Source organism: Salmo trutta, chromosome 2 (genome assembly GCF_901001165.1).
Source record: "Salmo trutta chromosome 2, fSalTru1.1, whole genome shotgun sequence".
Classification (NCBI taxonomy): Eukaryota; Metazoa; Chordata; class Actinopteri; order Salmoniformes; family Salmonidae; genus Salmo; species Salmo trutta.
Genome location: NC_042958.1, coordinates 16385871 through 16400164, shown reverse-complemented (window position 1 = coordinate 16400164; position 14294 = coordinate 16385871). Strand labels below are relative to the sequence as shown.

Below are 14294 nucleotides of genomic sequence, written 5' to 3'. Positions count from 1 at the left end.
CCTCCTTTGGCCGCCTTTCTTCCCAGTTCTTTGCTACCAATGACTGGAACAAATTGTAAAAATCACTGAAGTTGGAGTCTTATATCTCCCTCACTAACTTTAAGCGTCAGCTGTCAGAGCAGCTTACCGATCACTGCAGCTGTACACAGCCCATCTGTAAATAGCCCATCCAACCAACTACCTACCTCATCCCCATATTTTGTTTTTGTTTTTTCTGCTCTTTTACACACCAGTATTTCTACTTGCACATCCTCATCTGCACATTATCACTCCAGTGTAAATTGCTAAATTGTAATTACTTCGCCACTCTGGCCTATTTATTGCCTTACCTCCTTACTTCATTTGCACACACTGTACAGATTTTCTATTGTGTTATTGACTGTACATTTGTTTATCCCATGTGTAACTCTGTGTTGTTGTATGTGTCGAACTGCTTTGCTTTATCTTGGCCAGGTCGCAGTTGTAATTGAGAACTTGTTCTCAACTGGCCTACCTTGTTAAATGAAGGTGAAATAAAAAAAATGTTGATTCAATGATTGATTGACCGCTCTCTGTGTCTATCTCGTCAGACCGAGCGGGCAGCATCAGCACATTGGACTCTCTAGACTTCGCTCGTTACTCTGACGACGGGAACCGGGAGTCGGACGAGAGGGTGGCAGGTAAGACAAAGCATACCTGTCATGTCCTGACCGGACAGAGACTGAGAGACGGACATGAAGAAGAGAATCAGAGAAAAGGAGAGACAGACAGCAGACAGAGAAGAGCAGGGGAAGGGAGAGACAGACAGCAGACAGAGAAGAGCAGGGGAAGGGAGAGACAGACAGCAGACAGATAAGAGCAGGGGAAGGGAGAGACAGACAGAGAAGAGCAGGGGAATGGAGAGGCAGACAGCAGACAGAGAAGAGCAGGGGAAGGGAGAGACAGACAGCAGACAGAGAAGAGCAGGGGAAGGGAGAGACAGACAGAGAAGAGCAGGGGAAGGGAGAGACAGACAGAGAAGAGCAGGGGAAGGGAGAGGCAGACAGCAGACAGAGAAGAGCAGGGGAAGGGAGAGGCAGACAGCAGACAGAGAAGAGCAGGGGAAGGGAGAGGCAGACAGCAGAGAGAAGAGCAGGGGAAGGGAGAGACAGACAGACAGCAGAGTATACAGGACCTTTTCTTTATGATGTCATGGTGTAACTACAACCGTTATGTCACAGTGTAACTACAACTCATTATGTCACAGTGTAACTACAGCTCATTATGATGTCAGTGTAACTACAGCTCATTATGATGTCAGTGTAACTATAGCTCTTTGATGTCACAGTACACACCCAGCCCTTTATGTCGTCACAGTGTAAATCCAGCCATTTATGGTGCCATAGTAGCATTTATGGCATCATTAGGCCACACCAGCCCTGTAGACACCAGCCCTGTAGACACCAGCCCTGTAGACACCAGCCCTGTAGACACCAGCCCTGTTCTCAACTGGCCTACCTGGTTAAATAAACTTCACTGATGATGACATCACTATGGTTCCGTTCCAGATTTCCCTACCCATTCAAATATCCCTGTTTAACCTACCTAAGCCTTCCATGGGCCTTTCTAGTGTGTCTACAGCTCAGATAGATTTACCTCCGTGTTCCTCTTATTAAGCCATCCTGGTTTAAATAAAGCAGCAGATGTAATTGAGACAGTGTTCTTTTCCCTCAAAGGACCTGTCAGTGGCACTGGATGTTGTGAAAATTCACACTTTTTTAAAAAAGCTTTTCTCACGACACCCACCAGCTAATCTTCTCTGAATTCGTTAAAGATCAGAGAGGATGAACTGAATACATTAAAGATCAGAGAGGATGAACTGACCAAGACGACGAGTACATTAAAGATCAGAGAGGATGGACTGACCAAGATGGCGAGTACGTTAAAGATCAGAGAGGATGGACTGAATACATTAAAGATCAGAGAGGATGAACTGACCAAGACGATGAGTACGTTAAAGATCAGAGAGGATGGACTGAATACATTAAAGATCAGAGAGGATGAACTGACCAAGACGACGAGTACGTTAAAGATCAGAGAGGATGAACTGACCAAGACGACGAGTACGTTAATGATCAGAGAGGATGAACTGACCAAGACGACGAGTACGTTAAAGATCAGAGAGGATGAACTGACCAAAACGACAAGTAGAGGACCACGGTATCCATCCAGGAGGGGCTATACATACTACACAGATCTCTCTGTAACGGTGTGGGCCTATGATATAGCCTATTCTAGTGTTTGTTCTCCACATTTAGCCAGACAGGATATGATGACTAGTGACGAATACTGTGAATAAGATGCAAATGACTATAAGTGATATACTGAAAGCTGGACACTCTGCTTCACATAGGACCTCATCTCTTTATGTGACTGTTAATTGGCCTGTTGTCTGTTCTTTTCTCAATGCCAAAATGCCAAATGTCAATTCCAGCCCTTTAGCTTTGTAAGATGAAAGTTCTGGACAATTCTCCAGGAACCATGCAGCAGAGCAAGCCTGTGGTCCCTTCTTCACAACCACAGACCCTCTACTCTTCCACCCTGCCCTCCCTCTATCCCGCCCTCCCTCTATCCCGCCCTCCCTCCATCCCGCCCTCCCTCTATCCCGCCCTCCCTCTATCCTGCCCTCCCTCCATCCTGCCCTCCCTCCATCCTGCCCTCCCTCCATCCTGCCCTTCCTCCATCCCTCCAATTCGGCATCTCCTCCTCCCTAAACCTGCCTCTCCTCCGTCGTCCCAACATGTCGCCCCCAGCTGTCTGACTCTGGGTTTTCAGGCTGTTCTGATCAAACCCCGGCCCAAAACTGGACAACCCTCCATCCAGGCTAGCAGCTCGCCTCTTTCTTTTTTTACCTGTTTTTTTTCTTCCTTTTTGGGGGGGGTTCTTCAGTTTTTTTCTCCATTTTGTTGTCTTTTGTTGCGTCCTGTGTACTCTTGATCTGCATTGGGAAGTATTGTCTGGACCTCGTTAACTAGGACAGAATTGATCTGCATTGGGAAGTATTGTCTGGACCTCGTTAACTAGGACAGAATTGATCTGCATTGGGAAGTATTGTCTGGACCTCGTTAACTAGGACAGAATTGATCTGCATTGGGAAGTATTGTCTGGACCTCGTTAACTAGGACAGAATTGATCTGCAATGGGAAGTATTGTCTGGACCTCGTTAACTAGGACAGAATTGATCTGCATTGGGAAGTATTGTCTGGACCTCGTTAACTAGGACAGAATTGATCTGCATTGGGAAGTATTGTCTGGACCTCGTTAACTAGGACAGAATTGATCTGCATTGGGAAGTATTGTCTGGACCTCGTTAACTAGGACAGAATTGGTCTGCATTGGGAAGTATTGTCTGGACCTCGTTAACTAGGACAGAATTGATCTGCAATGGGAAGTATTGTCTGGACCTCGTTAACTAGGACAGAATTGCTCTGCATTGGGAAGTATTGTCTGGACCTCGTTAACTAGGACAGAATTGATCTGCATTGGGAAGTATTGTCTGGACCTCGTTAACTAGGACAGAATTGATCTGCATTGGGAAGTATTGTCTGGACCTCGTTAACTAGGACAGAATTGATCTGCATTGGGAAGTATTGTCTGGACCTCGTTAACTAGGACAGAATTGATCTGCATTGGGAAGTATTGTCTGGACCTCGTTAACTAGGACAGAATTGATCTGCAATGGGAAGTATTGTCTGGACCTCGTTAACTAGGACAGAATTGATCTGCATTGGGAAGTATTGTCTGGACCTCGTTAACTAGGACAGAATTCATCTGCATTGGGAAGTATTGTCTGGACCTCGTTAACTAGGACAGAATTGATCTGCATTGGGAAGTATTGTCTGGACCTCGTTAACTAGGACAGAATTGATCTGCATTGGGAAGTATTGTCTGGACCTCGTTAACTAGGACAGAATTGATCTGCATTGGGAAGTATTGTCTGGACCTCGTTAACTAGGACAGAATTGATCTGCATTGGGAAGTATTGTCTGGACCTCGTTAACTAGGACAGAATTGAACAGGCGCTGAGTCAGACTACTGAAGCGGCAGATCTTCAGTGCACAGCCATGCAATATGTCCTCTCTGCTCGCCATTGCTTCTCTTCCTCCTGTGTGGTTTTCTTCAACATGTCTGAAGAGCAACCTGTGGAGTGTTTCCCTGCTCATCAACTTGATAGACTTCTTACAGGAGGTTTTAGAGCCCTCTCAATGTAGCATAATGTAATTACAATCCATATGTTAGTTTTTCTCCTGTATGTAAGTAGCGGCTATAGTATCCATCCTATGCTTAGGCCTAATAGTATTAACATTTGACCAACCACAAATCAAAAAGCGCCACTTCAAATTTGAGCAGAGTCCAATATTTTGCATAGCCTGGAACTCACTTTTTTTATCTATTGATTGTACAATCCCTGGTCAGACAGCTATTAGCATATTATTTAGGCTGCATCCCATTAGTGGTTTCAGCTCTCTCTCACTCCTGTCTATACTGATCTTAAACAACAGGATAGGTGGAAGCAGATTCACATAAAGTATACTCCACATTGCTTCTACCTATCCTGGGTTTTCAGATCGGTGCAGAAGAAGCAAAGGAGATGAGGAGAGGTAGCCGCTTGACACTCTTTCGATGCACCCTTAGACACTATGCCTTAGTCAGCTATCCCAGGATCCTCTGCTGCATGCGTTCATTAGACCCCATAGTTTGCATGTCTCCTGTTTTCAAATCAATCTTCTTTTTGTTTCTTTTTGTTTCATTTTTCATGGCCATATTTTTGTTTGTTTGTTCCCTCTCCTTGGTTGGATGCACTTCCTTCCTGTGTGTTGTGATGTCACTTCCTGTCCAGTGCTGGAGTTTGAGCTACGGAAAGCCAAGGAGACCATTCAGGCTCTACGCACCAACTTGACTCAGGCAGCAGGTGGCGTACTTAACACTTCTACTCCTCCATTTCATCCCTCTATCATCTCTCTCTTTCTAAGGAGATTCTCTCCAGCTCCTCCCCTGTTTTACTGAATGGTGGAAGGGTTCATCTGTTCTGTGGCTTTATTGTCTTTCTAGAAAGCGACACTCAGGAGAGAAACAAGAACTACAGTTCCCATCCTGAGACTCAGGTAGGCCAGACACTCTGCTAATAACTGTATGCAGTTCACTTTTGGAGTAACACTGCAGCAAATACACAATGTTTCTTAATAAAACACCGTTTGTTGAGAAACTTCACTTTTCAAGTTGATTCATGGTTTATTTCCCTCTGTCCTCTTCCTCAGGAACCTATCCGCCCACTAGAGAAGCGAGCCTTAAATTTCCTTGTGAATGAATATTTATTAAAGAATGAATACAAACTGTCGGCCATCACATTCTCTGATGAAAATGATGACCAGGTAATGTTTGTTTCTTTGAGTTGTTGGGCCTGAACAGGGTGCATTTAGTGCGGCACAAAATGCTATATAGTGAACATAATCATGGTCCCTTCTTTTTCGGATGTTCAGGACTTTGAGTTGTGGGACGATGTGGGCCTGAACATTCCAAAGCCTCCCGACCTATTACAGATCTACAGGAACTGTGGCTCCGCCCTTCCGTCGCCGCGGAATACCGTGGACGTAGCCGTGGGAGTGGAGTCAGGCGAGCTCACTGGGAACTACATTACCCAGAAATCTGATCTCTTACAGCAGGTGAGAGAGAGGGAGGAACATTCTAGGTGTGATCATGTGTGTTTTGAAGCCACTCAGAATGTTTACATACCAGTGTGATTTTGGGTACAGAGCTTATTGATTTATCCTACACACCTTTTCTCCTTTGGCAATGTATACTAAAATCCTTTCCTCTATCTCTGTGTTTTTGGCTTCTCTCTGTCTCCTCTCTCTTTCCTCTCCTCTCTCTATCTCTGTCTCTCTGTGGCTTCTCTCTGTCTCTTTTCTCTCTCTCCTCTCTTCTTCAGCAGCAGACGGAGGTAGTTGAGGAGTTGGAGTATCAGATTAGTCTTCTGAACGAGGAGAAACAGAGTCTGGCCGACTATATCAAGAAACTACAGAGGTGTGTGTGTGTGTGTGTGCGTGTGTGCGTTGAGAGAGGATGGGGTAATGGCTCTACACTACACTATGGGGTCACAGATGGATGCTAATTGAAAATGTTACTGCCACACCATGTGACCTTTACCCTTTGAACTGCCATTTCATCAGTCAGCTCTCTGTCCACCCATGGCCTATTCAGTTGGCTGCAATCCTTCAGAACTTTACAGCTATTTGATATTATTTGTTTCTGTCCTCTCTTCTCCAGTGAGATCCAAAGCCTGAGAAGGACAGTCCCCCCCCCTCCTCATGACCAGGGCTCACAGCCCAACCCCCCCTCCTCCTCCACCACTCCCCAGCCCCCTCTGGACAACGGTCAGTACCTGGATATCAGGGTTGCCTCAGAACCTGATAACCCCCCCACTGAGAGCAACCCCCCCACTCAGACCATCAGTAACCCTACACACACCTCTTCACAACCCCATGCCAAGCTAAAGAGCAGAGGGACGGTGGTGTTTGACCAGCCCAACAGGTGAGTCTGAAAATAAAGCCTAGTTACTCAGAATGACCTGTAGATGGAGCCAGTGGTCCATCATAAACAGTCTGATTGTCCATCTATCTTGACTGGAATGAGCATCTTGATTCCTGATCACTCTCACTCTCTCGTCTTTTTGTCTTTTCTCGTCCACAGGAAGTTGTCCCCGGCATTCCAGCAGGCCCTGCTGTCCTTCTGTAAGATGTCAGCTGACAGTCGTCTGGGTGCAGAGGTCAGAGGTCACCCCTAATCACGGTCACATGACCATAGTGTCAGCTATCTTAAGAGTATAGTATAGTATACTACTACTGAAACCATTTTAATATGCAATCCTCAGAGCAGTGACATATCCAAAAAATATCATCAGCATTTTGTTTTCTAATTTCAGTCGGTATTTCTCTCACTCACTCTTTCTCCCCCTCTTTCTCTCTCTCTCTAGGTGTCGAGGATAGCAGACAATGAGGAGAGTGTGATGCTCATGTTGGGTCGCTGTCTCCCTCACATTGTCCCCAATGTCCTCCTGGCCAAACGAGAGGTACCTCCCACCTCTCCTCACCCCTCCTTACCTCTCCCCCATCCTCCCATCAACACGGTCTTCTTTCTGTCTTCAGTTTGGTATTCAGCGTCTGACTCCACAGTTTTTTCACCGATGCTCATCTCTCATGTCTCCTCCCTTTCCTTCACTTTTTTGTCCTTTCACTCTCTCACTCACTCTCTCGCTCTGTGCATGCCTCTCTGCTCCTAGAGAATGGTTGCACACCTGTGCCAGGTGAGTTGGATGCCCCCACATCTGCATGACCTCACCTGACCTCACACACAGTGTAACACAGCCCACGCCACGGGCTATAACCACCCAGTCTCTCATCTGATTGGCTAGTTATTCGTACTCGAGCAGGACAAAGTCATGGTAGAATTTTGATCATTTATGAAAACGCTTAGATTAGGGATATGGTCAGTTTTAGTCATTAAGATTGCATATGTGGTTGTGGCCTGTATAGTGGACTGTGTTTTACCTCTCTCACCCTGTGTGTTCTCACCTTGCTCCTTTCTGAGTGGTTCCCAATAGCACGCAGTCTTCTCATTGATTGATTCTTTCATCTCTGATTGGCTGAAACGGTGGCCAACTAGAGCTGATTGAACAACTGTGTGCATTTTGTATAATTTCACGTAACATTTCTAAGCTAATTTAAGTGCATTGTGTGACAAAGACATGCAGTGTAACTGACTAACTGATTAAAAACAAAATAAATAAATAGCTATCTGGCGTTGCTGTAAAGTAAGTCATCACTCTTAATGGTTTCTTTCCATATGTTAGTCTACAGCATGTTTAAAGAGCTAGTGTGGTGAGCTAGGTTTGGAATTGTGTTTGTGTTTGACACTGTCACGACTTCCGCCGAAGTTGGTGCCTCTCCTTGTTCGTTCGGCGGTCGACGTCACCGGCTTTCTAGTTGCCACCGATCCATGTTTCCTTGTCGATTGGTTATGTCTTGATTGTTCACACCTGGTTCCCATTTGGTTATGATTACTTCCCTATTTAAACCCTCTGGTCATCATGATGTTTTGTGCGTTATTGTTTTACTGTAGGTATTGTTCGTTGTGTTTGTCGTTCTTGTTTTCCCTGCGTGGATTTTGTATACTGAATTTTTATTTGAGTAAATTACTTAATTTTTACTCAGTTCGGTGTCCTGCGATTGACCCCTTTCCTCATCACCTATACACGGACACTGACAGAATAACGCACCTCAGGGCTGGTACGAGGAGCAGGAACAGGACGAGTTGGACTGGGCTGGCGCACTGGAGGCCTGGTGCGTGGGACTGGCTTTGGATACGCCAGACTGGATACACGCACCTCAGGGCTAGTGCGAGGAGCAGGAACAGGATACACTGGGCCGTGAAGGTGCACTGGTGGTCTCGAGCGCAGTACTGGTACCACCCTTACTGGCTGGATGCCCGCTTCCCCCTCGCAAATGCTGGGCGCTGGCACCTCGCACACCGACTTGTGAATGCTCGTCCTCAACGCCGTGCGCATCACCCCATAGCACGGGGCCTGACCAGTAACAAGCTGCTTCCGGTAAGCACGGGGAGTTGGCTTGGGGCTTAACCCTGGCCCAGCCAAACTACCCGTGTGCCCTCCCAAAAAAATGTCTTGGGGCTGCCTCTCAGGCTTAAATGCCAACCGTGTACCAATATAACAGTCCCGGTCCACTCCAGCCTTCCTCCATGGTCCAGTCCCAGCTAAAATCTCCTCGCAGGTCCACGACTCCCGATAGCCTTTCTCCAGCTCCTTACCCCGCTGCTTGGTCCATTGTTGGTGGGAAGGTCTGTAATACTGTTCGTTCGATCGTTTTCTTATTTCGTTTCGTATGTGTTGAAATAAAGTTAAGATGAGCACTCAACCTGCTGCGCCTTGGTCCATTACGTACCACGACCGTTACAGACAGTGTGAGGTCTGTGTGAGGGAGTGGTAGGGAGAGTCAGGTGGGCTCCCCACACTGAATGTGATTTGCGTATCACAGCTGTGGTTTTAATGATCTACTGACAGTTATGAAGAATTTGGATTCCTGCCCAAAACTAGGGAAAACAAAGTGAGGGAGAAAAAAAAGAGAGATTGTCTTATTCTGCCTCCGGGCGGGAATGGACTTTGTTCTGCGTCTGTTAGACAGACTGAATCAACACACACCTTTGTGCTCCTACTATTTGTAGGTCACCTACTGCCAGCTCAAAGACACACCTTAAGTGCTTAACTCTACACACTATGGACACGCAACTAGGAACAATAGACGTTTGACTTTGATGACTGACTGAATAAGTGAACCGTAAAAACATGCCTGCCACCTGTCGCCTTCACTATCAATGATCATAAATCATTATGGTCTTATGGCAGACAGACCAAGCCTACTCTAAGATACGGCCCAATACCTGTATGGGCTTCTTGAGAATTAGGACCATAAAGAGAGTCAACAATCCCACTTCCCTTTTTTCTTTATTTGAGGTTTAATGACTACCTGATTTACCTGGCAGAGAGTCAGTTATACCGTGACATTCAGGGGTCTCTATTTATTTTTATGGGCATAATAGTAAAGACATGTCGTTTAACGGTAGAAATGTTTTACTGGTCCTTTTAATGTGGCATGAACAACCAGTCATGATCTTATTGTCAAACACATCACTTCAGGTAGTAGGCTACCTGCGTACGCTCGTCCACCCTCAATGGTTTCCGGCATCCAAACAGCACTGTGTCCCCGCCATTTGATGAATGGAAAGAGACATGTTTTACAAAGCACCAAATAGTGTAATGACATTTGGCAATTATCATTAAGCCTACAGTCTTGTAGCCTGAATTACAACATGTTACCATGGTGTCACTGCCATAGTTGCTCGTTGGCCTGTGCAGGCTTAATCATGTTACCATGGTGTCACTCTGCTATAGGTCCTAGTTGGCCACCTCTGGTCTAAACCCGGTGGTGCCATGTTGTCACACTGCAATAGGTCCTAGTTGGCCATCTCTGGTCTAAACATTTTACTATGGTGTCACATTGCATTAGCCTTCCCTGTAGCTCAGTTGGTAGAGCATGGTGATTGCAATGCCAGGGTTGTGGGTTCGATTCCCACGGGGGGCCAGCACAGAAAAAAAATGTATGAAATGTATTCATTCACTACTGTAAGTCGCTCTGGATAAGAGCATCTGCTAAATGACTAAAATGTAAAAAATTGCAATAGATCCTAGTTGGCCATCTCTGGTCTAAACATGTTACTATGGTGTCACATTGCAATAGATCCTAGTTGGCCATCTCTGATCTAAACATGTTACCATGTTGTCACTCAGCAGTAGATCCTAGTTGGCCATCTCTGATCTAAACATGTTACCATGTTGTCACACTTCAATAGTTCCTAGTTGGCCATCTCTGGTCTAAACATGTTACCATATTGTCACACTGCAATAGGTCCTAGTTGGCCACCTCTGGTCTAAACATGTTACTATGGTGTCACACGGCAATAGATCCTAGTTGGCCACCTCTGGTCTAAACATGTTACTATGGTGTCACACGGCAATAGATCCTAGTTGGCCATCTCTGGTCTAAACACGATGGTGCCATGTTGTCACACTGCAATGGATCCTAGTTGGCCATCTCTGGTCTAAACACGGTGGTGCCATGTTGTCACTCTGCAATAGTTGGCAATAGTTGGCCATCTCTGGTCTAAACATGTTACCATGTTGTCACACTGCAATAGATCCTAGTTGGCCATCTCTGGTCTAAACACAGTGGTGCCATGTTGTCACTCTGCAATAGGTCCTAGTTGGCCATCTCTGGTCTAAACACGGTGGTACCATGTTGTCACTCAGCAGTAGATCCTAGTTGGCCATCTCTGGTCTAAACATGTTACCATGTTGTCACACTGCAATAGATCCTAGTTGGCCATCTCTGGTCTAAACATTTTACCATGTTGTCACACTGCAATAAATCCTAGTTGGCCATCTCTGGTCTAAACATGTTACCATATTGTCACACTGCAATAGGTTCTAGTTGGCCACCTCTGGTCTAAACATGTTACTATGGTGTCACACTGCAATAGATCCTAGTTGGCCACCTCTGGTCTAAACACGGTGTTGCCATGTTGTCACACTGCAATAGGTTCTAGTTGGCCACCTCTGGTCTAAACATGTTACTATGGTGTCACATTGCAATAGATCCTAGTTGGCCATCTCTGATCTAAACATGTTACCATGTTGTCACTCAGCAGTAGATCCTAGTTGGCCATCTCTGGTCTAAACACGGTGGTGCCATGTTGTCACTCTGCAATAGGTCCTAGTTGGCCATCTCTGGTCTAAACACGGTGGTACCATGTTGTCACTCAGCAGTAGATCCTAGTTGGCCATCTCTGATCTAAACATGTTACCATGTTGTTACACTGCAATAGATCCTACTTGGCCATCTCTGGTCTAAACATGTTACCATGTTGTCACACTGCAATAGATCCTAGTTGGCCATCTCTGGTCTAAACATGTTACCATATTGTCACACTGCAATAGGTTCTAGTTGGCCACCTCTGGTCTAAACATGTTACTATGGTGTCACACTGCAATAGATCCTAGTTGGCCACCTCTGGTCTAAACACTGTGTTGCCATGTTGTCACACTACAATAGATCCTAGTTGGCCACCTCTGGTCTAAACACGGTGTTGCCATGTTGTCACACTGCAATAGATCCTAGTTGGCCATGTCTGGTCTAAACACGGTGGTGCCATGTTGTCACACTGCAATAGGTTCTAGTTGGCCACCTCTGGTCTAAACATGTTACTATGGTGTCACACTGCAATAGATCCTAGTTGGCCACCTCTGGTCTAAACACGGTGTTGCCATGTTGTCACACTGCAATAGATCCTAGTTGGCCATCTCTGGTCTAAACACGGTGGTGCCATGTTGTCACACTGCAATAGGTCCTAGTTGGCCGTCTCTGGTCTAAACACGGTGGTACCATGTTGTCACTCTGCAATAGATCCTAGTTGGCCATCTCTGGTCTATGCATGGTGGTACCATGTTGTCACACTGCAATAGATCCTAGTTGGCCATCTCTGGTATAAACATGTTACCAAGTTGTCACTCTGCAATAGATCCTAGTTGGCCATCTCTGGTCTATACATGGTGGTACCATGGTGTTCCCTGTCTGCTCTACCTACCCACATGTTGACCCAGCGTTGGCCAGATGTTTTCCTTGGAACAGATCTAAGTGTTGCTTGGTTCTGGAATAGAACAGGGTCAGATAGGGTTCACTGAAGAAAAAGTCTTAAGTATACACTTACTCTATTCTCAGAAGTAAATATCTGAAACAAATTAACACACTTTGATGGTAACAGTTTGTTGACCTTTACTTTTTAAAGTTCCATTCCTTCTTTAATGCTTGTGCCACTTGAAATATTTAATTTTAAAAAGAAACATACATTTTGGGGAAATTGTTTACTTATTAACACTCCCCAAGCAGCTGTTCTTTAGCTTTTCAAACTATTTTCTCTAACAGTGGGTGAAAGCATATTCAGGATAGTTGTTCTCAGTGCCATATACAGTTGAAGTCGGAAGTTTACATACACTTAGGTTGGAGTCATTAACTCATTTTTCAACCACTCAGCAAATTTATTTTTAACAAACTATAGTTTTGGCAAGTCGGTTAGGACATCTACTTTGTGCATGACACAAGTCATTTTTCCAACAATTGTTTACAGACATATTATTTCACTTATAATTCACTGCATCACAATTCCAGTGGGTCCGAAGTTTACATACACTAAGTTGATTGTGCCTTTAAAGAGCTTGGAAAATTCCAGAAAATGATGTCATGCTTTAGAAGCTTCTGATAGGCTAATTGACATCATTTGAGTCAGTTGGAGGTGTACCTGTGGATGTATTTCAAGGCCTACCTTCAAACTCAGTGCCTCTTTGCTTGACACCATGGGAAAATCAAAATAAATCAGCCAAGACCTCCACAAGTCTGGTTCATCCTTGGGAGCAATTTCCAAACGACTGAAGGTACCACGTTCATCTGTACAAACAACAGTACGCAAGTATAAACACCATGGGACCATGCAGCCGTCATACCGCTCAGCAAGGAGACGCGTTCTGTCTCCTAGAGATGAACTTACTTTGGTGCGAAAAGTGCAAAGCAATCCCAGAACAACAGCAAAGGACCTTGTGAAGATGCTGGAGAAAACCGGTACAAAAGTATCTATATCCACAGTAAAACGAGTCCTATATCGACATAACCTGAAAGGCCTCTCAGCAAGGATGAAGCCACTGCTCCAAATCTGCCATAAAAAGCCAGACTATGGTTTGCAACTGCACATGGGGACAAATATTGTCGTTTTTGGAGAAATGTCCTCTGGTCTGATGAAACAAAAATAGAACTGTTTGGCCATAATGACCATCGTTATGTTTGGAGGAAAAAGGAGGAGGCTTGCAAGCCGAAGAACACCATCCCAACCGTGAAGCATGGGGGTCTCAGCATCATGTTGGGGGGGTGCTTTGCTGCAGGAGGGACTAGTGCACTTCACAAAATAGATGGCACTATAGGAATGAAAATGATGTGGATATATTGAAGCAACATCTCAAGACATCAGTCAGGAAGTTAAAGCTTGGTCGTAAATGGGTCTTCCAAATGGAAGCATACTTCCAAAGTTGTGGCAAAATGCCTTAAGGACAACAGTCAAGGTATTGGAGTGGCCATCACAAAGCCCTGACCTCGATCCTATAGAACATTTGTGGGCAGAACTGAAAAAGTGTATGCGAGCAAGGAGGCATATAAACCTGACTCAGTTACACCAGCTCTGTCAGGAGGAATGGGCCAAAATTCACCCAATTAATGGTGGGAAGCTTGTGGAAGGCTTGTGAAACGTTTGACCGAAGTTCAACAATTTAAAGACAATGCTACCAAATACTAATTGAGTGTATGTAAACTTCTGACCCACTGGGAATGTGATGAAAGAAATAAAAGCTGAAGTAAATCATTCTCTCTACTATTATTCTGACATTTCACATTCTTAAAAGAAAGTGGTGATCCTAACTGACCTAAAACAGGGAACTTTTACTAGGATTAAATGTCAGGAATTGTGGAAAACTGAGTTTAAATGTATTTGGCTAAGGTGTATGTAAACTTCCGACTTCAACTGTATGTCTCTGGTGGTTGTGTTGTATGTGAAGCACGTAATATATTTTATTTGAGTGAATGACAGGTGTCCATCTACAGACATCC

At 45.0% G+C, this 14294-nt stretch overlaps 1 protein-coding gene across 9 annotated transcripts in view; it reads left to right on the top strand.

The window, feature by feature from the left end:
- relch (RAB11 binding and LisH domain, coiled-coil and HEAT repeat containing) overlaps positions 1 to 14294 on the top strand; it is a 46230-nt gene that overhangs the window by 6770 nt on the left and 25166 nt on the right. For 4 of the 9 annotated variants that reach the window (XM_029696768.1, XM_029696777.1, XM_029696763.1 and 1 more), the window contains exons 2-11: positions 570 to 659; positions 4859 to 4930; positions 5071 to 5123; positions 5277 to 5390; positions 5499 to 5681; positions 5948 to 6042; positions 6286 to 6549; positions 6709 to 6784; positions 6992 to 7087; positions 7298 to 7321. In XM_029696768.1, the coding sequence (XP_029552628.1) occupies positions 570 to 659; positions 4859 to 4930; positions 5071 to 5123; positions 5277 to 5390; positions 5499 to 5681; positions 5948 to 6042; positions 6286 to 6549; positions 6709 to 6784; positions 6992 to 7087; positions 7298 to 7321 (1067 nt within the window). The remainder of the gene's footprint in view (positions 1 to 569; positions 660 to 4858; positions 4931 to 5070; positions 5124 to 5276; positions 5391 to 5498; positions 5682 to 5947; positions 6043 to 6285; positions 6550 to 6708; positions 6785 to 6991; positions 7088 to 7297; positions 7322 to 14294) is intronic. The other 5 variants (XM_029696801.1, XM_029696794.1, XM_029696784.1 and 2 more) reach the window with 4 other exon arrangements.